Below are 26,869 nucleotides of genomic sequence, written 5' to 3' on the forward strand. Positions count from 1 at the left end.
ATCTGGAAAACTACTCGATAGATATTGTTTATATTTTACCTCTATATGTAGACAACTTTATTCTATAAATGTATAAAATTTCGTAAAAATCTGGCGACTAGGAAACGAGATATTTAAAGTTAAATTTTGGTTTCGTTTAAAACAATGAAATCTTAAACTTCAAATATCTGGAAAACTACTCGATAGATTTTGTTTATATTTTACTTGTATATGGAGACAACTATTGTCTATAATTGTATAAAATTTAGTAAAAATCTGACGTGTAGGAAACGAGATATTTAGAGTTAAATTTTGGTTTCGTTTGAAAGAGTGAAATCTTTAACTTCAAATATGTCGAAAACTACTCGATAGATTTTGTTTATATTTTACTTATATATGGAGACAACTATTGTCTATAATTGAATAAAATTTAGTAAAAATCTGTCGTGTAGGAAACGAGATATTTAGAGTTAAATTTTGGTTTCGTTTGAAACAGTGGAATCTTTAACTTCAAATATCTTGAAAACTACTCGATAGATTTTGTTTATATTTTACTTGTATATGGTGACAACTATTGTCTATAATTGTATAAAATTTAGTAAAAATCTGGCGACTAGGAAACGAGATATTTAGAGTTAAATTTTGGTTTCGTTTGAAACAGTGGAATCTTTAACTTCAAATATCTTGAAAACTACTCGATAGATTTTGTTTATATTTTACTTGTATATGGAGACAACTATTGTCTATAATTGTATAAAATTTAGTAAAAATCTGTCGTGTAGGAAACGAGAAATTTAGAGTTAAATATTGGTTTCGTTTGAAACAGTGGAATCTTTAACTTCAAATATCTGGAAAACTACTCGATAGATTTTGTTTATATTTTTTTATTATTTATTTATTTTGTGCATACAAAATTACAACCAAAGAAAAATTAAAACAAAAATAATACTAAAAATAAAAAAATGAAAATAAATCAAACTTCTATTCACATCTATGCACATAGACAATGGATAAAATCCGTCTGTCAAGTCTGTATTTTACAGAAAGTGTTTTTAAATAAATACCATATAAAATACAATAAACAATTAATTAATAAACTTAAATTAAATGATAAATGTGTAACACATTCTAAATAATAATGATAAATTCACAGTTTCTTTTTCTCTTCTTCCTTATTTTTTTCTAATTTTTCTAATAACAAAAATTACCTACTTTTTACGCCCTCGAAAAGGTAATTGTAAATAAACAAACAATATTTCAGTAAAAAGTGAAAATAAAATAAATAAACATACACCCTTTCTAAGAAGATAAAAACAAAAAAGACAAAAACAAAAGAACACCCGAAATAAAAAATGGCTCAAAATTTAACTTCATAAAATAAAATCATAAAATAAAATAATCCTCCTATGCCCTTTACCAATTAAATTCATTTATTAATTCATTTCTGTAATAACTGGCTTGCCTTAAGTACATAACGAGATTTGACCAGTTTCCACCATTTAACAAATTAAAAACCTCTTCCTTAGTCAATTTTTTCTTTTTTAACCATTTGACCCTCCATTCAGATAGAACGGTACACACCCCAATGAAGTGAAATGTATCCTCTTTTTCGTTAGAGTTACAGAGGGAACATCTAACTGTATTGTCTCGTTTCCAATGTTTAAAATTCAGATTTAGGGATTCAGTTCTAGCCTTACAAATCCATCTCATTGAATATAAATCACTATCATCATTCAAATATATAGTGCCGTCCCCGACAGAACAAAGCTTACCGTACAATTCATACCTTGATTGCATACAGTTATTTAAGGCTTCTTCTTTTTGAGCTTTTATTAGATCTTGCCTCAAACTTTGTAATTTTTGCCGCAATGATGGGATATTTGACAAAGGTAAATGTGCTGCACCCAACTCCCCCCATTTTTTATACCAGTATATATTCCTTTTAATAGTCTCATTACACATAATGTGGGGTAGACGAGTGGAGGGCATTTCTAAAACTTTTAGTATATACTTGAAGTGAAGCTTCAAAGTATAAGAATATATAGATTCAATTCCGGTTTCAAAGTCTACTATATAATTTGGGGTATACCGGGGAAGTGATAATAATTTTTTTATAAAGTATCTTCTAAATTTTTCTAAACAGTCGTAAGGCTCAAATCCCCAGACTTGAGACCCATAGCTGACTACTGAACGAGAAACAGAATGAAATACTTCTAACTTGGTGGAGTAGGGAATATCCTTTTTCATCATTAAGTTAAGCCAAGTAGTGTTCAGCCCAAATTTTGCATGACTAATTCTTTCTAGAAAATGCTCGCTAAGAGATACTTTTGAGGAGATGGTCATACCAAGGTATTTATAAGAATTTACAATATCGATTTGTCGCCCCTCTAAATACCACTTTTCAAATCTTGAAAGTTTACCACCATTTCGGAACACTACGACTTTCGATTTTGCTAAGTTTATATTTAATCCCCACAAACTACAATATTCACTCAGTTTGTTTATCATCCTTTGTAATTTAATAGGGGTTGATGCTAGCATGACAACATCATCAGCATACATGAGACACCTAATGTTTGTCCCAGCCACATCTAAGCCTTCTCCAATGCTATCGTGCAAATCATTTAGAAAGAGTCCAAAAAGTAAAGGGCTCAGAAGACAACCTTGCCTCACGCCAATATTAGTGTGAAAGAATTCAGACATCCCCTCTTTATGCCACACTGTAGCCCTCGTTTCATCGTAAAAACCCCTTAAAATATTTATTACTTTCGCTGACAGTCCCAAATTAGCCAACTTAAAAAATAGCGCATGCCGGTTGACACAATCGAAAGCTGATTTAAAATCTATAAAAAAACTGTAAATTTTTCGCCGCTTTTTTGATAATACAATTTTGAGAATGTTAAGAAGGGTGAAGATATTGTCAACTGTAGAGTATCCAGGACGGAATCCCGCCTGAAATTCGTTTAGAATATTATATAAATCCACCCAATCCCACAATCGTTTTAATAAGATTCCTGTAAATAGTTTTGAAACCACATTAATAAAGGAGATCCCCCTATAATTTGTAACAGAGTTTAAATCGCCTTTTTTATATAACGGATAAATGATCGATTCGTTAAAACTACGTGGAATTTTACAAGTCTCATAGATATAATTAAAAGTGTTCACTAACTGTTCGAGAAAATTATCAGAACTGTTTTTGAAAAATTCGTATGGTATCGAATCAATTCCTGGGGCTTTGTTATTTTTCGCTTTTCTAAGAACATCTTTCAATTCTAGTAGTGTAAACTGTTTATCTAAATCTGAATTAGACCAGAACGGTTCGGCATAGAGAATTACGGCATTAGTTACTGAAGGGTTTAACAATTCCTGAAAATAGTTCATAAATTGGATCTTAGATATATTCGACTCATTAATATAATTACTGACTTTAAATTGCATTATTAGTTTCCAGTAGTCTTTCGAATCTCTCACATTTTTAAATTTATCTTTTAAACTTTCAATATATTTTTTCCTTTTATTTTGGCATACCTGTTTGAAAATACTGTTCGCTTCAAGGTATAATTGTCTCACATAGGTATTATTATGTTTTCTAAAGATCTGTAAAAATCTAAATGAACGCTTACGATACTTTTTACATTCGTAATCAAACCATATTTGTTTACCGATTTTAGCGATATTTGGCTTATATATTTGGTTACCGTAATGGGAACAATCTACAATACAGTTTAACAAAGCATCTAGTTTTTCTTCCGGCTTAATATGTTGTTTTGCCAGCAGCGCTATTTTCTCACTCAATTTTAGTTTAAAATGTTGTTCGTCTTGGTTTGACCATAGCAATTTTGAAAGCATGCGAGGTTTGCTAACATTGTTTGAAAATTGTTTATACTCGAAGGTAATCACAATTGGCATGTGGTCAGAATAAATTTCTGGAATTACCTCAAAATCAGAAACCAGGTTTAACAAATTAGGACTGACGCAACAAAAGTCAATTACTGAATTACCTCTATCTGAAATAAAAGTTAATTCTCCGTTACTGTCACCGTTGGTACGGCCATTTAATATAACAATGTCCGAATCTTCACAAAACTGTAAAAATAATTTACCCCTATTATTTAAACATAAATCTTTTGAATGCCTAAAACTTTCTACAATACACTTTTCTTGTGCAATACAATCAGGTAAGCTTTGTCCGTCAGCAACTCTTGCATTCATGTCCCCTATCACCACACTATTACAATTTATAGTTTCCATCACATTATTTAATTTGTTAAAATCTGAATCCCAGTGTGAAAAATTAAGATATACTGGTATTAAATAAAATTTCTGGTCATAAGCGATAATCTCGATAACATCATAATCAAGAATTTTAACAAATTTACAATTTAAATTCGGATAAATATTAGATTTGTAAGCTAATAACGTACCTCCACTAGGTCTTCCAAATTTATTTAATCTTTTTGCACCCAGCCAGTTAAGTTTAAAGCCATGAAAATATTTATCAAATCTATGACACTCCTCACTAACTAAGAAAGTTTCATACAGCACTATAATTTCATATTGTTTTAAAAACTCGAAAAAGGAAACATCATTAAATTTACTAAACAAGCCATGAACATTATATGAACATATTTTAAATTTGTTAGTTATGCACTTACTTGTGTTAACCTGACAGACGTCTTTATATTATACAACTTGTTTATTACAGACATTTACTGAGGTTGTTTCTCTAAAAGAACTTTGATCTTCTTTCTTCTGTTTATCTTCTCCCATCTCTTCTTTTCTTAAATTTAACTTCTCAGCTGATACTTCACTCAATAACTTTTGAATAACTGTGGAAAAATCATAATTCGTAATTTCTTTTAATTTACTTATTCCACACTCTCTACCAAAAATAAGCCCTTCTTCCTCTATCCAATGAAATCTTGAATTGTTAATAAATAAATTTTGATTCCATACTGATACTTGCAATTTAGGGTTTGTTTCTTTTATGCATTTTCTCAGATATAAAAGTTTCCTTTTTATATCTCTCTGCATCCCAGTGAGATCTTTCTCCACTGATATTCCCGTTCCCCTCAGTATTCTGGCGTTTTTTAAAATGTTTATCCTTTCCGCTTCTTTTGGAAATTCCGCTAGAATGATTTTCTTACTGGCATTTTTATTGCCTATAGGCTGAGCTCGATATATTGTAATATCTTCTGGAGTGTTTAATAGATTCAAGCACAAGTTTTTTACCTTTTGTAAACAGTCTTCTTCAGGGCTCATTGTAATACCTTTAAAAATTAAATTATTTCTTTTCACTTCCATTTGAGTAAATTCCATCTGGCTTCTTAATTTCCTATTTATGTCTTGCTGCTTTTTTATTTCTAATTTCAGGGTGGAATGTTCATGACGAAGAAGCTCCAACTGGGCAGAGAGGATAGAAATATCTTGTTTTGTCGCCATATTTTTTAACTTTAAATCAAATAGCTCACTTAACTGATTCACATTCATATTTCCTACCTGTTCCATTGGGCTTGCCATGATGTATTTTTCCCTTCTCTTAACTTCCTCTTCAGTTTCCGGAGAACTATTACTCCTCTGTCTTTTACCTTTCGATAGTTTTGGCGAGCAAATATCCTCAGAATTTTTGCTCATAAAGAATTTAATGTAAAGGGGTTTTCTAATTCAATTTAATGTGCTATAGACAAATAACCTGTATCAATATATAAGTGCAATTTTTCTTCTTTTTTTTTTTTTTTTTTTTCTTTTAATTCTTCAGAATTAAGATCTAATTAGAAAAAAGTAAAACCACTTCTCAAAAGTTCGGCACAAACGTAACTGAAGAGCAAGCTCAAGCCAAAGTTCAACTGGCCTTGAAACTTCCCCACCACAATTCCTATCACGAATTTGCAGATTTGTGCATTAAATTTCATCAATTAATTTTTGTTAATTACTCACTTATTTTAAGTTCTTAGGCGGTAATTATTTTCTGAATCAAAGGTCTTTTCATATAGAAAACTATTATCCAAAAATTTTTCCGCAAAAGTCACTTTAACACAAATAAAAAAACACTTTAACTTAAGAGAGGCAACAGCACGTCTTACCTCGTTCGCTACTAAATACAGACTCTTTGTTTATACTTTACCTCTATATGTAGACAACTTTATTCTATAATTGTAAAAAATTTAGTAAAAATCTGTCGTGTAGGAAACGAGATATTTAGAGTTAAATTTTGGTTTCGTTTAAAACAGTGGAATCTTTAACTTCAAATATCTTGAAAACCACTCCATAGATTTTGTTTATATTTTACTTGTATATGGAGACAACTATTGTCTATAATTGTATAAAATTTAGTAAAAATCTGTCGTGTAGGAAACGAGATATTTAGAGTTAAATATTTGTTTCGTTTGAAACAGTGGAATCTTTAACTTCAAATATCTTGAAAACTACTCGATAGATTTTGTTTATATTTTACTTGTATATGAAGACCATTATTGTCTATAATTGTATAAAATTTAGTAAAAATCTGTCGTGTAGGAAACGAGATATTTAGATTTAAATTTTGGTTTCGTTTGAAACAGTGGAATTTTTAACTTCAAATATCTTGAAAACTACTCGATAGATTTTGTTTATATTTTACTTGTATATGGAGACAACTATTGTGTATAATTGTATAAAATTTAGTACAAATCTGTCGTGTAGGAAACGAGAAATTTAGAGTGGAATCTTTAACTTCAAATATCTGGAAAACTACTCGATAGATTTTGTTTAAATTTTACCTCTATATGTAGACAACTTTATTCTATAAATGTATAAAATTTCATAAAAATCTGGCGACTAGGAAACGAGATATTTAGAGTTAAAATTTGGTTTCGTTTAAAACAATGAAATCTTAAACTTCAAATATCTGGAAAACTACTCGATAGATATTGTTTATATTTTACCTCTATATGTAGACAACTTTATTCTAAAAAAGTATAAAATTTCGTAAAAATCTGGCGACTAGGAAACGAGATATTTAAAGTTAAATTTTGGTTTCGTTTAAAACAATGAAATCTTAAACTTCAAATATCTGGAAAACTACTCGATAGATTTTGTTTATATTTTACTTGTATATGGAGACAACTATTGTCTATAATTGAATAAAATTTAGTAAAAATCTGTCGTGTAGGAAACGAGATATTTAGAGTTAAATTTTGGTTTCGTTTGAAACAGTGGAATCTTTAACTTCAAATATCTTGAAAACTACTCCATAGATTTTGTTTATATTTTACTTGTATATGGAGACAACTATTGTCTATAATTGTATAAAATTTAGTAAAAATCTGTCGTGTAGGAAACGAGATATTTAGAGTTAAATTTTGGTTTTGTTTAAAACAGTGGAATCTTTAACTTCAAATATCTTGAAAACTACTCCATAGATTTTGTTTATATTTTACTTGTATATGGAGACAACTATTGTCTATAATTGGATAAAATTTAGTAAAAATCAGTCGTGTAGGAAACGAGAAATTTAGAGTTAAATATTGGTTTCGTTTGAAACAGTGGAATCTTTAACTTCAAATATCTGGAAAACTACTCGATAGATTTTGTTTATATTTTACCTTTATATGTAGACAACTTTATTCTATAAATGTATAAAATTTCGTAAAAATCTGGCGACTAGGAAACGATATATTTAGAGTTAAATTTTGGTTTCGTTTAAAACAATGAAATCTTAAACTTCATATATCTGGAAAACTACTCGATAGATTTTGCTTATATTTTACCTCTATATGTAGACAACTTTATTCTATAAATGTATAAAATTTAGTAAAATCTGACGTGTAGGAAACGAGATATTTAGAGTTAAATTTTGGTTTCGTTTGAAACAGTGAAATCTTTAACTTCAAATATGTCGAAAACTGCTTGATAGATTTTCTTTATATTTTACTTGTATATGGAGACAACTATTGTCTATAATTGTATAACATTTAGTAAAAATCTGTCGTGTAGGAAACGAGAGTTAAATTTTGGTTTCGTTTAAAACAGTGGAATCTTTAACTTCAAATATCTTGAAAACTACTCGATAGAATTTGTTTATATTTTACTTGTATGTGGAGACAACTATTGTCTATAATTGTATAAAATTTAGTAAAAATCTGACGTGTAGGAAACGAGATATTTAGAGTTAAATTTTGGTTTCGTTTGAAACAGTGAAATCTTTAACATCAAATATGTCGAAAACTATTCGATAGATTTTGTTTATATTTTACTTGTATATGGAGACAACTATTGTCTATAATTGTATAACATTTAGTAAAAATCTGTCGTGTAGGAAACGAGATATTTAGAGTAAAATTTTGGTTTCGTTTAAAACAGTGGAATCTTTAACTTCAAATATCTTGAAAACTACTCGATAGATTTTGTTTATATTTTACATGTATATGGAGACAACTATTGTCTATAATTGTATAAAATTTAGTAAAAATCTGTCGTGTAGGAAACGAGATATTTAGAGTTAAATTTTGGTTTCGATTAAAACAGTGGAATCTTTAACTTCAAATATCTTGAAAACTACTCGATAGATTTTGTTTATATTTTACTTGTATATGGAGACAACTATTGTCTATAATTGTATAAAATTTAGTAAAAATCTGTCGTGTAGGAAACGAGATATTTAGAGTTAAATTTTGGTTTCGATTAAAACAGTGGAATCTTTAACTTCAAATATCTTGAAAACTACTCGATAGATTTTGTTTATATTTTACTTGTATATGGAGACAACTATTGTCTATAATTGTATAAAATTTAGTAAAAATCTGTCGTGTAGGAAACGAGATATTTAGAGTAAAATTTTGGTTTCGTTTAAAACAGTGGAATCTTTAACTTCAAATATCTTGAAAACTACTCGATAGATTTTGTTTATATTTTACTTGTATATGGAGACAACTATTGTCTATAATTGTATAAAATTTAGTAAAAATCTGTCGTGTAGGAAACGAGATATTTAGAGTTAAATTTTGGTTTCGATTAAAACAGTGGAATCTTTAACTTCAAATATCTTGAAAACTACTCGATAGATTTTGTTTATATTTTACTTGTATATGGAGACAACTATTGTCTATAATTGTATAAAATTTAGTAAAAATCTGTCGTGTAGGAAACGAGATATTTAGAGTAAAATTTTGGTTTCGTTTAAAACAGTGGAATCTTTAACTTCAAATATCTTGAAAACTACTCGATAGATTTTGTTTATATTTTACTTGTATATGGAGACAACTATTGTCTATAATTGTATAAAATTTAGTAAAAATCTGTCGTGTAGGAAACGAGATATTTAGAGTTAAATTTTGGTTTCGATTAAAACAGTGGAATCTTTAACTTCAAATATCTTGAAAACTACTCGATAGATTTTGTTTATATTTTACTTGTATATGGAGACAACTATTGTCTATAATTGTATAAAATTTAGTAAAAATCTGTCGTGTAGGAAACGAGATATTTAGAGTTAAATTTTGGTTTCGATTAAAACAGTGGAATCTTTAACTTCAAATATCTTGAAAACTACTCGATAGATTTTGTTTATATTTTACTTGTATATGGAGACAACTATTGTCTATAATTGTATAAAATTTAGTAAAAATCTGTCGTGTAGGAAACGAGATATTTAGAGTAAAATTTTGGTTTCGTTTAAAACAGTGGAATCTTTAACTTCAAATATCTTGAAAACTACTCGATAGATTTTGTTTATATTTTACTTGTATATGGAGACAACTATTGTCTATAATTGTATAAAATTTAGTAAAAATCTGTCGTGTAGGAAACGAGATATTTAGAGTTAAATTTTGGTTTCGATTAAAACAGTGGAATCTTTAACTTCAAATATCTTGAAAACTACTCGATAGATTTTGTTTATATTTTACTTGTATATGGAGACAACTATTGTCTATAATTGTATAAAATTTAGTAAAAATCTGTCGTGTAGGAAACGAGATATTTAGAGTAAAATTTTGGTTTCGTTTAAAACAGTGGAATCTTTAACTTCAAATATCTTGAAAACTACTCGATAGATTTTGTTTATATTTTACTTGTATATGGAGACAACTATTGTCTATAATTGTATAAAATTTAGTAAAAATCTGTCGTGTAGGAAACGAGATATTTAGAGTAAAATTTTGGTTTCGTTTAAAACAGTGGAATCTTTAACTTCAAATATCTTGAAAACTACTCGATAGATTTTGTTTATATTTTACTTGTATATGGAGACAACTATTGTCTATAATTGTATAAAATTTAGTAAAAATCTGTCGTGTAGGAAACGAGATATTTAGAGTTAAATTTTGGTTTCGATTAAAACAGTGGAATCTTTAACTTCAAATATCTTGAAAACTACTCGATAGATTTTGTTTATATTTTACTTGTATATGGAGACAACTATTGTCTATAATTGTATAAAATTTAGTAAAAATCTGTCGTGTAGGAAACGAGATATTTAGAGTTAAATTTTGGTTTCGATTAAAACAGTGGAATCTTTAACTTCAAATATCTTGAAAACTACTCGATAGATTTTGTTTATATTTTACTTGTATATGGAGACAACTATTGTCTATAATTGTATAAAATTTAGTAAAAATCTGTCGTGTAGGAAACGAGATATTTAGAGTAAAATTTTGGTTTCGTTTAAAACAGTGGAATCTTTAACTTCAAATATCTTGAAAACTACTCGATAGATTTTGTTTATATTTTACTTGTATATGGAGACAACTATTGTCTATAATTGTATAAAATTTAGTAAAAATCTGTCGTGTAGGAAACGAGATATTTAGAGTTAAATTTTGGTTTCGATTAAAACAGTGGAATCTTTAACTTCAAATATCTTGAAAACTACTCGATAGATTTTGTTTATATTTTACTTGTATATGGAGACAACTATTGTCTATAATTGTATAACATTTAGTAAAAATCTGTCGTGTAGGAAACGAGAAATTTAGAGTTAAATATTGGTTTCGTTTGAAACAGTGGAATCTTTAACTTCAAATATCTGGAAAACTACTCGATAGATTTTGCTTATATTTTACCTCTATATGTAGAAAACTTTATTCTATAAATGTATAAAATTTAGTAAAAATCTGTTGTGTAGGAAACGAGATATTTAGAGTTAAATATTTGTTTCGTTTGAAACAGTTGAATCTTTAACTTCAAATATCTTGAAAACTACTCGATAGATTTTGTTTATATTTTACTTGTATATGAAGACCATTATTGTCTATAATTGTATAAAATTTAGTAAAAATCTGTCGTGTAGGAAACGAGATATTTAGAGTTAAATTTTGGTTTCGTTTGAAACAGTGAAATCTTTAACTTCAAATATGTCGAAAACTACTCCATAGATTTTGTTTATATTTTACTTGTATATGGAGACAACTATTGTCTATAATTGTATAACATTTAGTAAAAATCTGTCGTGCAGGAAACGAGATATTTAGAGTTAAATTTTGGTTTCGTTTAAAACAGTGGAATCGTTAACTTCAAATATCTTGAAAACTACTCCATAGATTTTGTTTATATTTTACTTGTATATGGAGACAACTATTGTCTATAATTGTATAAAATTTAGTAAAAATCTGTCGTGTAGGAAACGAGATATTTAGAGTTAAATTTTGGTTTCGTTTGAAACAGTGGAATCTTTAACTTCAAATATCTTGAAAACTACTCGATAGATTTTGTTTATATTTTACTTGTATATGGAGACAACTATTGTCTATAATTGTATAAAATTTAGTAAAAATCTGTCGTGTAGGAAACAAGAAATTTAGAGTTAAATATTGGTTTCGTTTGAAACAGTGGAATCTTTAACTTGAAATATCTGGAAAACTACTCAATAGATTTTGTTTATATTTTACCTCTATATGTAGACAAATTTATTCTATAAATGTATAAAATTTCGTAAAAATCTGGCGACTAGGAAACGAGAAATTTAGAGTTAAATATTGGTTTCGTTTGAAACAGTGGAATCTTTAACTTCAAATATCTGGAAAACTACTCGATAGATTTTGTTTATATTTTACCACTATATGTAGACAACTTTATTCTATAAATGTATAAAATTTCGTAAAAATCTGTCGTGTAGGAAACGAGATATTTGGAGTTAAATTTTGGTTTCGTTTAAAACAGTGGAATCTTTAACTTCAAATATCTTGAAAACTACTCCATAGATTTTGTTTATATTTTACTTGTATATGGAGACAACTATTGTCTATAATTGTATAAAATTTAATAAAAATCTGTCGAGTAGGAAACGATATATTTAGAGTTAAATATTGGTTTCGTTTGAAACAGTGGAATCTTTAACTTCAAATATCTTGAAAACTACTCGATAGATTTTGTTTATATTTTACTTGTATATGAAGACCATTATTGTCTATAATTGTATAAAATTTAGTAAAAATCTGTCGTGTAGGAAACGAAATATTTAGAGTTAAATTTTGGTTTCGTTTGAAACAGTGAAATCTTTAACTTCAAATATCTGGAAAACTACTCGATAGATTTTGTTTATATTTTACCTCTATATGTAGACAACTTTATTCTATAAATGTATAAAATTTCGTAAAAATCTGGCGACTAGGAAACGAGATATTTAAAGTTAAATTTTGGTTTCGTTTAAAACAATGAAATCTTAAACTTCAAATATCTGGAAAACTACTCGATAGATTTTGTTTATATTTTACTTGTATATGGAGACAACTATTGTCTATAATTGTATAAAATTTAGTAAAAATCTGACGTGTAGGAAACGAGATATTTTGAGTTAAATTTTGGTTTCGTTTGAAACAGTGAAATCTTTAACTTCAAATATGTCGAAAACTACTCGATAGATTTTGTTTATATTTTACTTGTATATGGAGACAACTATTGTCTATAATTGTATAACATTTAGTAAAAATCTGTCGTGTAGGAAACGAGATATTTAGAGTTAAATTTTGGTTTCGTTTAAAATAGTGGAATCTTTAACTTCAAATATCTTGAAAACTACTCGATAGATTTTGTTTATATTTTACTTGTATATGGAGACAACTATTGTCTATAATTGTATAAAATTTAGTAAAAATCTGTCTTGTAGGAAACGAGATATTTAGAGTTAAATTTTGGTTTCGTTTAAAACAGTGGAATCTTTAACTTCAAATATCTTGAAAACTACTCTATAGATTTTGTTTATATTTTACTTGTATATGGAGACAACTATTGTCTATAATTGTATAAAATTTAGTAAAAATCTGTCGTGTAGGAAACGTGATATTTAGAGTTAAATATTGGTTTCGTTTGAAACAGTGGAATCTTTAACTTCAAATATCTTGAAAACTACTCGATAGATTTTGTTTATATTTTACTTGTATTTGAAGACCATTATTGTCTATAATTGTATAAAATTAAGTAAAAATCTGTCGTGTAGGAAACGAGATATTTAGAGTTAAATTTTGGTTTCGTTTGAAACAGTGGAATCTTTAACTTCAAATATCTTGAAAACTACTCGATAGATTTTGTTTATATTTTACTTGTATATGGAGACAACTATTGTCTATAATTGTATAAAATTTAGTAAAAATCTGTCGTGTAGGAAACGAGAAATTTAGAGTTAAATATTGGTTTCGTTTGAAACAGTGGAATCTTTAACTTCAAATATCTGGAAAACTACTCGATAGATTTTGTTTATATTTTACCTCTATATGTAGACAACTTTATTCTATAAATGTATAAAATTTCGTAAAAATCTGGCGACTAGGAAACGAGATATTTAGAGTTAAATTTTGGTTTCGTTTAAAACAATGAAATCTTAAACTTCAAATATCTGGAAAACTACTCGATAGATTTTGTTTATATTTTACCTCTATATGTAGACAACTTTATTCTATAAATGTATAAAATTTCGTAAAAATCTGGCGACTAGGAAACGAGATATTTAAAGTTAAATTTTGGTTTCGTTTAAAACAATGAAATCTTAAACTTCAAATATCTGGAAAACTACTTGATAGATTTTGTTTATATTTTACTTGTATATGGAGACAACTATTGTCTATAATTGTATAAAATTTAGTAAAAATCTGACGTGTAGGAAACGAGATATTTAGTGTTAAATTTTGGTTTCGTTTGAAACAGTGAAATCTTTAACTTCAAATATCTTGAAAACTACTCAATAGATTTTGTTTATATTTTACTTGTATATGGAGACAACTATTGTCTATAATTGAATAAAATTTAGTAAAAATCTGTCGTGTAGGAAACGAGATATTTAGAGTTAAATTTTGGTTTCGTTTGAAACAGTGGAATCTTTAACTTCAAATATCTTGAAAACTACTCCATAGATTTTGTTTATATTTTACTTGTATATGGAGACAACTATTGTCTATAATTGTATAAAATTTAGTAAAAATCTGTCGTGTAGGAAACGAGATATTTAGAGTTAAATATTGGTTTCGTTTGAAACAGTGGAATCTTTAACTTCAAATATCTGGAAAACTACTAGATAGATTTTGTTTATATTTTACTTGTATATGGAGACAACTATTGTCTATAATTGTATAACATTTAGTAAAAATCTGTCGTGTAGGAAACGAGATATTTAGAGTTAAATTTTGGTTTCGTTTAAAATAGTGGAATCTTTAACTTCAAATATCTTGAAAACTACTCAATAGATTTTGTTTATATTTTACTTGTATATGGAGACAACTATTGTTTATAATTGTATAAAATTTAGTAAAAATCTGTCGTGTAGGAAACGAGATATTTAGAGTTAAATTTTGGTTTCGTTTAAAACAGTGGAATCTTTAACTTCAAATATCTTGAAAACTACTCCATAGATTTTGTTTATATTTTACTTGTATATGGAGACAACTATTGTCTATAATTGTATAAAATTTAGTAAAAATCTGTCGTGTAGGAAATGAGATATTTAGAGTTAAATATTGGTTTCGTTTGAAACAGTGGAATCTTTAACTTCAAATATCTTGAAAACTACTCGATAGATTTTGTTTATATTTTACTTGTATATGAAGACCATTATTGTCTATAATTGTATAAAATTTAGTAAAAATCTGTCGTGTAGGAAACGAGATATTTAGAGTTAAATTTTGGTTTCGTTTGAAACAGTGGAATCTTTAACTTCAAATATCTTGAAAACTACTCGATAGATTTTGTTTATATTTTACTTGTATATGGAGACAACTATTGTCTATAATTGTATAAAATTTAGTAAAAATCTGTCGTGTAGGAAACGAGAAATTTAGAGTTAAATATTGGTTTCGTTTGAAACAGTGGAATATTTAACTTCAAATATCTGGAAAACTACTTGATAGATTTTGTTTATATTTTACCTCTATATGTAGACAACTTTATTCTATAAATGTATAAAATTTCGTAAAAATCTGGCGACTAGGAAACGAGATATTAGGAGTTAAATTTTGGTTTCGTTTAAAACAATGAAATCTTAAACTTCAAATATCTGGAAAACTACTCGATAGATTTTGTTTATATTTTACTTGTATATGGAGACAACTATTGTCTATAATTGTATAAAATTTAGTAAAAATCTGACGTGTAGGAAACGAGATATTTAGAGTTAAATTTTGGTTTCGTTTGAAACAGTGAAATCTTTAACTTCAAATATGTCGAAAACTACTCGATAGATTTTGTTTATATTTTACTTGTATATGGAGACAACTATTGTCTATAATTGAATAAAATTTAGTAAAAATCTGTCGTGTAGGAAACGAGATTATTAGAGTTAAATATTGGTTTCGTTTGAAACAGTGGAATCTTTAACTTCAAATATCTTGAAAACTACTCGATAGATTTTGTTTATATTTTACTTGTATATGAAGACCATTATTGTCTATAATTGTATAAAATTTAGTAATAATCTGTCGTGTAGGAAACGAGATATTTAGAGTTAAATTTTGGTTTCGTTTGAAACAGTGGAATCTTTAACTTCAAATATCTTGAAAACTACTCGATAGATTTTGTTTATATTTTACTTGTATATGGAGACAACTATTGTCTATAATTGTATAAAATTTAGTAAAAATCTGTCGTGTAGGAAACGAGAAATTTAGAGTTAAATATTGGTTTCGTTTGAAACAGTGGAATCTTTAACTTCAAATATCTGGAAAACTACTCGATAGATTTTGTTTATATTTTACCTCTACATGTAGACAACTTTATTCTATAAATGTATAATATTTCGTAAAAATCTGGCGACTAGGAAACGAGATATTTAGAGTTAAATTTTGGTTTCGTTTAAAACAATGAAATCCTAAACTTCAAATATCTGGAAAACTACTCGATAGATTTTGTTTATATTTTACCTCTATATGTAGACAACTTTATTCTATAAATGTATAAAATTTCGTAAAAATCTGGCGACTAGGAAACGAGATATTTAAAGTTAAATTTTGGTTTCGTTTAAAACAATGAAATCTTAAACTTCAAATATCTGGAAAACTACTTGATAGATTTTGTTTATATTTTACTTGTATATGGAGACAACTATTGTCTATAATTGTATAAAATTTAGTAAAAATCTGTCGTGTAGGAAACGAGATATTTAGAGTTAAATATTGGTTTCGTTTGAAACAGTGGAATCTTTAACTTCAAATATCTTGAAAACTACTCCATAGATTTTGTTTATAATTTACTTGTATATGGAGACAACTATTGTCTATAATTGTATAAAATTTAGTAAAAATCTGTCGTGTAGGAAACGAGATATTTAGAGTTAAATATTGGTTTCGTTTGAAACAGTGGAATCTTTAACTTCAAATATCTTGAAATCTACTCGATAGATTTTGTTTATATTTTACTTGTATATGGAGACAACTATTGTCTATAATGGTATAACATTTAGTAAAAATCTGTCGTGTAGGAAACGAGATATTTAGAGTTAAATTTTGGTTTCGTTTAAAACAGTGGAATCTTTAACATCAAATATCTTGAAAACTACTCGATAGATTTTGTTTATATTTTACTTGTATATGGAGACAACTATTGTCTATAATTGTATAACATTTAGTAAAAATCTGTCGTGTAGGAAACGAGATATTTAGAGTTAAATTTTGGTTTCGTTTAAAATAGTGGAATCTTTAACTTCAAATATCTTGAAAACTACTCGATAGATTTTGTTTATATTTTACTTGTATATGGAGACAACTATTGTTTATAATTGTATAAAATTTAGTAAAAATCTGTCGTGTAGGAAACGAGATATTTAGAGTTAAATTTTGGTTTCGTTTAAAACAGTGGACTCTTTAACTTCAAATATCTTGAAAACTACTCCATAGATTTTGTTTATATTTTACTTGTATATGGAGACAACTATTGTCTATAATTGTATAAAATTTAGTAAAAATCTGTTGTGTAGGAAATGAGATATTTAGAGTTAAATATTGGTTTCGTTTGAAACAGTGGAATCTTTATTTTCAAATATCTTGAAAACTACTCGATAGATTTCGTTTATATTTTACTTGTATATGAAGACCATTATTGTCTATAATTGTATAAAATTTAGTAATAATCTGTCGTGTAGGAAACGAGATATTTAGAGTTAAATTTTGGTTTCGTTTGAAACAGTGGAATCTTTAACTTCAAATATCTTGAAAACTACTCGATAGATTTTGTTTATATTTTACTTGTATATGGAGACAACTATTGTCTATAATTGTATAAAATTTAGTAAAAATCTGACGTGTAGGAAACGAGATATTTAGAGTTAAATTTTGGTTTCGTTTGAAACAGTGAAATCTTTAACTTCAAATATGTCGAAAACTACTCGATAGATTTTGTTTATATTTTACTTGTATATGGAGACAACTATTGTCTATAATTGAATAAAATTTAGTAAAAATCTGTCGTGTAGGAAACGAGAAATTTAGAGTTAAATTTTGGTTTCGTTTGAAACAGTGAAATCTTTAACTTCAAATATGTCGAAAACTACTCGATAGATTTTGTTTATATTTTACTTGTATATGGAGACAACTATTGTCTATAATTGAATAAAATTTAGTAAAAATCTGTCGTGTAGGAAACGAGATTATTAGAGTTAAATATTGGTTTCGTTTGAAACAGTGGAATCTTTAACTTCAAATATCTTGAAAACTACTCGATAGATTTTGTTTATATTTTACTTGTATATGAAGACCATTATTGTCTATAATTGTATAAAATTTAGTAATAATCTGTCGTGTAGGAAACGAGATATTTAGAGTTAAATTTTGGTTTCGTTTGAAACAGTGGAATTTTTAACTTCAAATATCTTGAAAACTACTCGATAGATTTTGTTTATATTTTACTTGTATATGGAAACAACTATTGCCTATAATTGTTTAAAATTTAGTAAAAATCTGTCGTGTAGGAAACGAGAAATTTAGAATTAAATATTGGTTTCGTTTGAAACAGTGGAATCTTTAACTTCAAATATCTGGAAAACTACTCGATAGATTTTGTTTATATTTTACCTCTATATGTAGACAACTTTATTCTATAAATGTATAATATTTCGTAAAAATCTGGCGACTAGGAAACGAGATATTTAGAGTTAAATTTTGGTTTCGTTTAAAACAATGAAATCCTAAACTTCAAATATCTGGAAAACTACTCGATAGATTTTGTTTATATTTTACCTCTATATGTAGACAACTTTATTCTATAAATGTATAATATTTCGTAAAAATCTGGCGACTAGGAAACGAGATATTTAGAGTTAAATTTTGGTTTCGTTTAAAACAATGAAATCCTAAACTTCAAATATATGGAAAACTACTCGATAGATTTTGTTTATATTTTACCTCTATATGTAGACAACTTTATTCTATAAATGTATAAAATTTCGTAAAAATCTGGCGACTAGGAAACGAGATATTTAAAGTTAAATTTTGGTTTCGTTTAAAACAATGAAATCTTAAACTTCAAATATCTGGAAAACTACTTGATAGATTTTGTTTATATTTTACTTGTATATGGAGACAACTATTGTCTATAATTGTATAAAATTTAGTAAAAATCTGTCGTGTAGGAAACGAGATATTTAGAGTTAAATATTGGTTTCGTTTGAAACAGTGGAATCTTTAACTTCAAATATCTTGAAAACTACTCCATAGATTTTGTTTATAATTTACTTGTATATGGAGACAACTATTGTCTATAATTGTATAAAATTTAGTAAAAATCTGTCGTGTAGGAAACGAGATATTTAGAGTTAAATATTGGTTTCGTTTGAAACAGTGGAATCTTTAACTTCAAATATCTTGAAATCTACTCGATAGATTTTGTTTATATTTTACTTGTATATGGAGACAACTATTGTCTATAATGGTATAACATTTAGTAAAAATCTGTCGTGTAGGAAACGAGATATTTAGAGTTAAATTTTGGTTTCGTTTAAAACAGTGGAATCTTTAACATCAAATATCTTGAAAACTACTCGATAGATTTTGTTTATATTTTACTTGTATATGGAGACAACTATTGTCTATAATTGTATAACATTTAGTAAAAATCTGTCGTGTAGGAAACGAGATATTTAGAGTTAAATTTTGGTTTCGTTTAAAATAGTGGAATCTTTAACTTCAAATATCTTGAAAACTACTCGATAGATTTTGTTTATATTTTACTTGTATATGGAGACAACTATTGTTTATAATTGTATAAAATTTAGTAAAAATCTGTCGTGTAGGAAACGAGATATTTAGAGTTAAATTTTGGTTTCGTTTAAAACAGTGGACTCTTTAACTTCAAATATCTTGAAAACTACTCCATAGATTTTGTTTATATTTTACTTGTATATGGAGACAACTATTGTCTATAATTGTATAAAATTTAGTAAAAATCTGTTGTGTAGGAAATGAGATATTTAGAGTTAAATATTGGTTTCGTTTGAAACAGTGGAATCTTTAACTTCAAATATCTTGAAAACTACTCGATAGATTTTGTTTATATTTTACTTGTATATGAAGACCATTATTGTCTATAATTGTATAAAATTTAGTAAAAATCTGTCGTGTAGGAAACGAGATATTTAGAGTTAAATTTTGGTTTCGTTTGAAACAGTGGAATCTTTAACTTCAAATATCTTGAAAACTACTCGATAGATTTTGTTTATATTTTACTTGTATATGGAGACAACTATTGTCTATAATTGTATAAAATTTAGTAAAAATCTGACGTGTAGCAAACGAGATATTTAGAGTTAAATTTTGGTTTCGTTTGAAACAGTGAAATCTTTAACTTCAAATATGTCGAAAACTACTCGATAGATTTTGTTTATATTTTACTTGTATATGGAGACAACTATTGTCTATAATTGAATAAAATTTAGTAAAAATCTGTCGTGTAGGAAACGAGAAATTTAGAGTTAAATTTTGTTTTCGTTTGAAACAGTGAAATCTTTAACTTCAAATATGTCGAAAACTACTCGATAGATTTTGTTTATATTTTACTTGTATATGGAGACAACTATTGTCTATAATTGAATAAAATTTAGTAAAAATCTGTCGTGTAGGAAACGAGATTATTAGAGTTAAATATTGGTTTCGTTTGAAACAGTGGAATCTTTAACTTCAAATATCTTGAAAACTACTCGATAGATTTTGTTTATATTTTACTTGTATATGAAGACCATTATTGTCTATAATTGTATAAAATTTAGTAATAATCTGTCGTGTAGGAAACGAGATATTTAGAGTTAAATTTTGGTTTCGTTTGAAACAGTGGAATCTTTAACTTCAAATATCTTGAAAACTACTCGATAGATTTTGTTTATATTTTACTTGTATATGGAAACAACTATTGCCTATAATTGTATAAAATTTAGTAAAAATCTGTCGTGTAGGAAACGAGAAATTTAGAATTAAATATTGGTTTCGTTTGAAACAGTGGAATCTTTAACTTCAAATATCTGGAAAACTACTCGATAGATTTTGTTTATATTTTACCTCTATATGTAGACAACTTTATTCTATAAATGTATAATATTTCGTAAAAATCTGGCGACTAGGAAACGAGATATTTAGAGTTAAATTTTGGTTTCGTTTAAAACAATGAAATCCTAAACTTCAAATATCTGGAAAACTACTCGATAGATTTTGTTTATATTTTACCTCTATATGTAGACAACTTTATTCTATAAATGTATAATATTTCGTAAAAATCTGGCGACTAGGAAACGAGATATTTAAAGTTAAATTTTGGTTTCGTTTAAAACAATGAAATCCTAAACTTCAAATATCTGGAAAACTACTCGATAGATTTTGTTTATATTTTACCTCTATATGTAGACAACTTTATTCTATAAATGTATAAAATTTCGTAAAAATCTGGCGACTAGGAAACGAGATATTTAAAGTTAAATTTTGGTTTCGTTTAAAACAATGAAATCCTAAACTTCAAATATCTGGAAAACTACTCGATAGATTTTGTTTATATTTTACCTCTATATGTAGACAACTTTATTCTATAAATGTATAATATTTCGTAAAAATCTGGCGACTAGGAAACGAGATATTTAGAGTTAAATTTTGGTTTCGTTTGAAACAGTGGAATCTTTAACTTCAAATATCTGGAAAACTACTCGATAGATTTTGTTTATATTTTACCTCTATATGTAGACAACTTTATTCTATAAATGTATAAAATTTCGTAAAAATCTGGCGACTAGGAAACGAGATATTTAAAGTTAAATTTTGGTTTCGTTTAAAACAATGAAATCCTAAACTTCAAATATATGGAAAACTACTCGATAGATTTTGTTTATATTTTACCTCTATATGTAGACAACTTTATTCTATAAATGTATAAAATTTCGTAAAAATCTGGCGACTAGGAAACGAGATATTTAAAGTTAAATTTTGGTTTCGTTTAAAACAATGAAATCTTAAACTTCAAATATCTGGAAAACTACTTGATAGATTTTGTTTATATTTTACTTGTATATGGAGACAACTATTGTCTATAATTGTATAAAATTTAGTAAAAATCTGACGTGTAGCAAACGAGATATTTAGAGTTAAATTTTGGTTTCGTTTGAAACAGTGAAATCTTTAACTTCAAATATGTCGAAAACTACTCGATAGATTTTGTTTATATTTTACTTGTATATGGAGACAACTATTGTCTATAATTGAATAAAATTTAGTAAAAATCTGTCGTGTAGGAAACGAGATATTTAGAGTTAAATTTTGGTTTCGTTTGAAACAGTGGAATCTTTAACTTCAAATATCTGGAAAACTACTCGATAGATTTTGTTTATATTTTACCTCTATATGTAGACAACTTTATTCTATAAATGTATAAAATTTCGTAAAAATCTGGCGACTAGGAAACGAGATATTTAAAGTTAAATTTTGGTTTCGTTTAAAACAATGAAATCCTAAACTTCAAATATATGGAAAACTACTCGATAGATTTTGTTTATATTTTACCTCTATATGTAGACAACTTTATTCTATAAATGTATAAAATTTCGTAAAAATCTGGCGACTAGGAAACGAGATATTTAAAGTTAAATTTTGGTTTCGTTTAAAACAATGAAATCTTAAACTTCAAATATCTGGAAAACTACTTGATAGATTTTGTTTATATTTTACTTGTATATGGAGACAACTATTGTCTATAATTGTATAAAATTTAGTAAAAATCTGTCGTGTAGGAAACGAGATATTTAGAGTTAAATTTTGGTTTCGTTTGAAACAGTGGAATCTTTAACTTCAAATATCTGGAAAACTACTCGATAGATTTTGTTTATATTTTACCTCTATATGTAGACAACTTTATTCTATAAATGTATAAAATTTCGTAAAAATCTGGCGACTAGGAAACGAGATATTTAAAGTTAAATTTTGGTTTCGTTTAAAACAATGAAATCCTAAACTTCAAATATCTGGAAAACTACTTGATAGATTTTGTTTATATTTTACTTGTATATGGAGACAACTATTGTCTATAATTGTATAAAATTTAGTAAAAATCTGACGTGTAGGAAACGAGATATTTAGAGTTAAATTTTGGTTTCGTTTGAAACAGTGAAATCTTTAACTTCAAATATGTCGAAAACTACTCGATAGATTTTGTTTATATTTTACTTGTATATGGAGACAACTATTGTCTATAATTGAATAAAATTTAGTAAAAATCTGTCGTGTAGGAAACGAGATATTTAGAGTTAAATTTTGGTTTCGTTTGAAACAGTGGAATCTTTAACTTCAAATATCTTGAAAACTACTCCATAGATTTTGTTTATATTTTACTTGTATATGGAGACAACTATTGTCTATAATTGTATAAAATTTAGTAAAAATCTGTTGTGTTGGAAACGAGAAATTTAGAGTTAAATTTTGGTTTCGTTTGAAACAGTGAAATATTTATCTTCAAATATCTCGAAAACTACTCGATAGATTTTGTTTATATTTTACTTGTATATGGAGACAACTATTGTCTATAATTGTTTAAAATTTAGTAAAAATCTGTCGATTAGGAAACGAGTTATTCAGAGTTAAATTTTAGTTTCGTTTGAAACAGTGAAATTTTTATCTTCAAATATTTTGAAAACTACTTGATAGATTTTGTTTATATTTTACTTGTATATGGAGACAACTATTGTCTATAATTGTACAAAATTTAGTAAAAATCTGTCGTGTAGGAAACGAGATATTTAGAGTTAAATTTTGGTTTCGTTTGAAACAGTAAAATCTTTAACTTCAAATGTTTTGAGGCAACTTATGTATATAATTGTATAAAATTTCCATAAATAAATTTCCATACGGTTGATTAGTAGCGATGCCCGCTAAGCTAAGTTGTATTGCTATACTTGGGTCGATTCCCGGTTTTCTAGGCCTTAGATTTTATTTAATAATTAATGAAAAGAATTTGTGGTAAGTTATGTTTTAATTGTGAATAGGTGAAATTGTGTATGATTGCCAGTTTGTGTAGAAATCATTTTGCCGCGAAATCTACTAATTTGAATGGCAACGTTGGAGTCTGTAGGGTATCCCTAAGGTTCTAGGGTAAACAGAGAATCTAATATGGTGGTAGCATTTTGTGCGGTACTCAGCCTGATGAGTTAGAATAGATTCCCGCTTGTCCTGTACTTAATGTTACCAAGCTCAGTGGTGAATTTCAATTTAAATTGTTTCCTTAGAAGGCTGTCTTTTGTAACAGTTTGCTTGAATTTTAGTTATCTAGTAAGCTTTGGAGCGTAAGGAAGTTGTCTGCGGTTGGGGAACCGGTTGAATCCTATTTCATTAAGTCGAAGCACCTTGTGAAGAGCAATGAATAAATGTTTCTACTTTATCTGAACTTCATTAGTAGGTGGGAGTAGCGTGATCGCATCAAATTTAATGAAATTGATTTTCAGACGGAAGTAAACGTTTCGAAACCTTCTCCTTCCCCACCACCGGGATGAACAAAATGAAGTCATACGAGTATTTGAAGTGGTTGGTACACTTGTCTGAGCGAGCGCGTAAAGTTGTAGAAACTAGTGGCAAGTAGCTACTCTCTTCAGTTCCGTGTGTAGTGGTGACCGGAACTTGTAACAGAAAATAGAGATTAGAGTTAGATTTCCAGTCGGAAAGGAATGCTGCCGAAAAACAATTCTCTTGAGATTGTGAGTGCAGAATCTTAAGCTTTTGCTCTGATTGGTTGGTTGAGATTTGTTGGCCGGATGATAGAACCGGGAGATACCTTTTAGGGAGTATAATTGTGGTTCCCTTAACTTTTCTTCTTCGCTATTCGTTAATAATATGTTCCGTTTTCTTGGCAACTGCACTAATCAGCCGCCACAGTGCCGCGACGATTTGGGAGATCTAGACCTTCTTCCTTAAGTCCAAAACTTCTGTTATTTAAGAACCGGGGTAAGGAAACTCTGGACGTCATTTTCCAGGACCGGTCATAGAGTTCAGTAGGGAGTCGGAGATAGCAACATCTAGGGAATATAGGCCAGATTGGGGAAGGGTCTCCCCAATGTATGTCCTGATTCGCTAATTAACATTTTGGAGGATGATCCTGTATGGTCGATTTGAGCGTTTCCATAGTATCCTGCTGTAAACAACCCGCGGCCCCGATATTCTCTTACTTAAAAGTAAGTTATAGTTCTTTAGTGAAACTGGTTCTACCTTCTCAGTAAGGGGAAGGGGAAGGGTAGCGACCGTGACTATTAAATCGCCCGCCCTTTTCAACGGAAGCTACTTGAGTTTAGTTGAGTTAACCGCCGTCCCGCAGCTTAATACGATGTAGACTGACAACAATACTCTACCATCTAAACTTTTATCTACTGCGTAATCGGCCGCCTCAACACTAGTTTTAAAGAACAAAACGTAAGATCCTTATCCTTAATAGAACGTCACGATTTTATGAAAAATCAAATATTCTTGTGTACAGGGCAACTTTAAGCGCAAGCTGGTCTTAAACCCTGTAACTGGTAGTGGAGGAGAACTATCTCAGGGTTGCCTAGGCAAGATGTAAAAGCAAGGCTAACTAACCTGAAGCATCTAACTAAATTAGTTGAACATAAAAATGAACTCAAGAACTCATTACAGTAAAACTACTTGCACTTCACGCGCGCTTAGTTCTCTCCTAAGAAAGTTAATCTCAAAACGCGTAAAAAAAAAAAGTTGGGACTTTGAAATTGACCAGACCAAGTTTAGCCATTATAAGTCCTTGGCAAGATTAGTGTATACTTTAAAAAGTACGACGACTTCACACAATGGGCTGATTAAATTGAACTTTTTTTTGCCTTCAACACTTTCATTTTTTTTTTTATCTTTCTAAAAAAAGAATTTTCATCTCTTTCCGCATTTTCCTTTCTCCTTTTATTATATCTTGTCTCAATTAGGAGATTTTTATTTTCTTTAAATACAATTAATGAAGCGAGCTTCTTTACTGGCTCTTACTAAAAAATTGTAAACTTAATAATTTTCATAAATAGAAAGAATTTTTAGTAGCGAGTGGAAATGGGGGAAAAATCATACATTTTCTCAAGAACTTTACTTAAATAAATATTCTCAAAAACTTGGAAAACTCACTGAACAAGTAATTGACATCAATATTGTACAAGTTCTCAACGTAAAAATGCTTGAGTCGGTTGGAAGCTTCAGGTCACTTAACTTGGGAAATTTTCCCATGGAAATCCAATTAAGGGGAAAAGTGGGGATAGTTGCGCTTCCGCTCTAAAGTGCTCTCTTCCTTTTGAAGTCTTCAATTTCATCCTATTGCTGTGGAATGATGGTTTTGGTTTTTTCCGACCGTTGTTGATACGATGATTTTTGGTGAAGATCGAGGTGCGGTCTTGAATAAAAACAATCTTTACTCACCACATTCCTTAGGTTTTTCCAGCCCTATTGTTTTCACCCCTTCCTTACTTCTATATAAACCCGCTTTTCCGTGAATTCCTTAACAGTTATGATGATATACTCATAGCTCTACATTGAACTTCACAAACTTTTTTTTATAATGTAAGTCTTTCCAAATTATATCTATCTATTTAATTTTATGTTGTATAAATAATTTGTATTTCATTTATTTTTGTATTTCTTTAGTTTTCAATTTTATCTATATTAGTGTAATATTCCTTTTGTACAGACCCTGAAGAAGGTAGTAAAAATTACCGAAACGTTGGTATACAGCAAAAAAGTTGTTTTTATTTAAGACCTCACCTCGATATCCACCAAAAATCCTTGCTGTGGAATATTAACGAGGATGATGTCTTTCGCTAAAATTTCAACTTTAAAGAATTAATAAATAGATCTTTCATTTTGCATAGAATCTTTGTGTAAGATTGTCAGTGTAGATCCAAAGGGGTCGCAGTGGCGTAGGCCTTGAGGCCGCCCTAGTCTAATCTAAGATTGTCAGTGGGCGGGAACTATGCAATCTAAAACATATCCAGAATCTA

The 26,869-nt window shown here is 28.0% G+C and overlaps 2 protein-coding genes across 2 annotated transcripts in view; one reads left to right on the plus strand and one right to left on the minus strand.

Moving 5' to 3' along the window:
* LOC141448399 (uncharacterized) overlaps nucleotides 1-5,883 on the minus strand; it is a 78,853-nt gene extending 72,970 nt beyond the window's left edge. Inside the window, exon 1 of the mRNA XM_074116753.1 lies at nucleotides 4,407-5,883. Within this exon, the coding sequence (XP_073972854.1) occupies nucleotides 4,666-5,616 (951 nt within the window). The 5' untranslated portion in view covers nucleotides 5,617-5,883 and the 3' untranslated portion in view covers nucleotides 4,407-4,665. The remainder of the gene's footprint in view (nucleotides 1-4,406) is intronic.
* Nucleotides 1-26,869, plus strand: part of LOC141448401 (uncharacterized) — a 320,931-nt gene that overhangs the window by 142,118 nt on the left and 151,944 nt on the right. The gene's annotated exons all lie outside the window — the stretch shown is intronic.

This window comes from Rhodnius prolixus, unplaced genomic scaffold (assembly GCF_049639745.1).
Source record: "Rhodnius prolixus isolate KJV_2025 unplaced genomic scaffold, Rpr scaffold_25, whole genome shotgun sequence".
Classification (NCBI taxonomy): Eukaryota; Metazoa; Arthropoda; class Insecta; order Hemiptera; family Reduviidae; genus Rhodnius; species Rhodnius prolixus.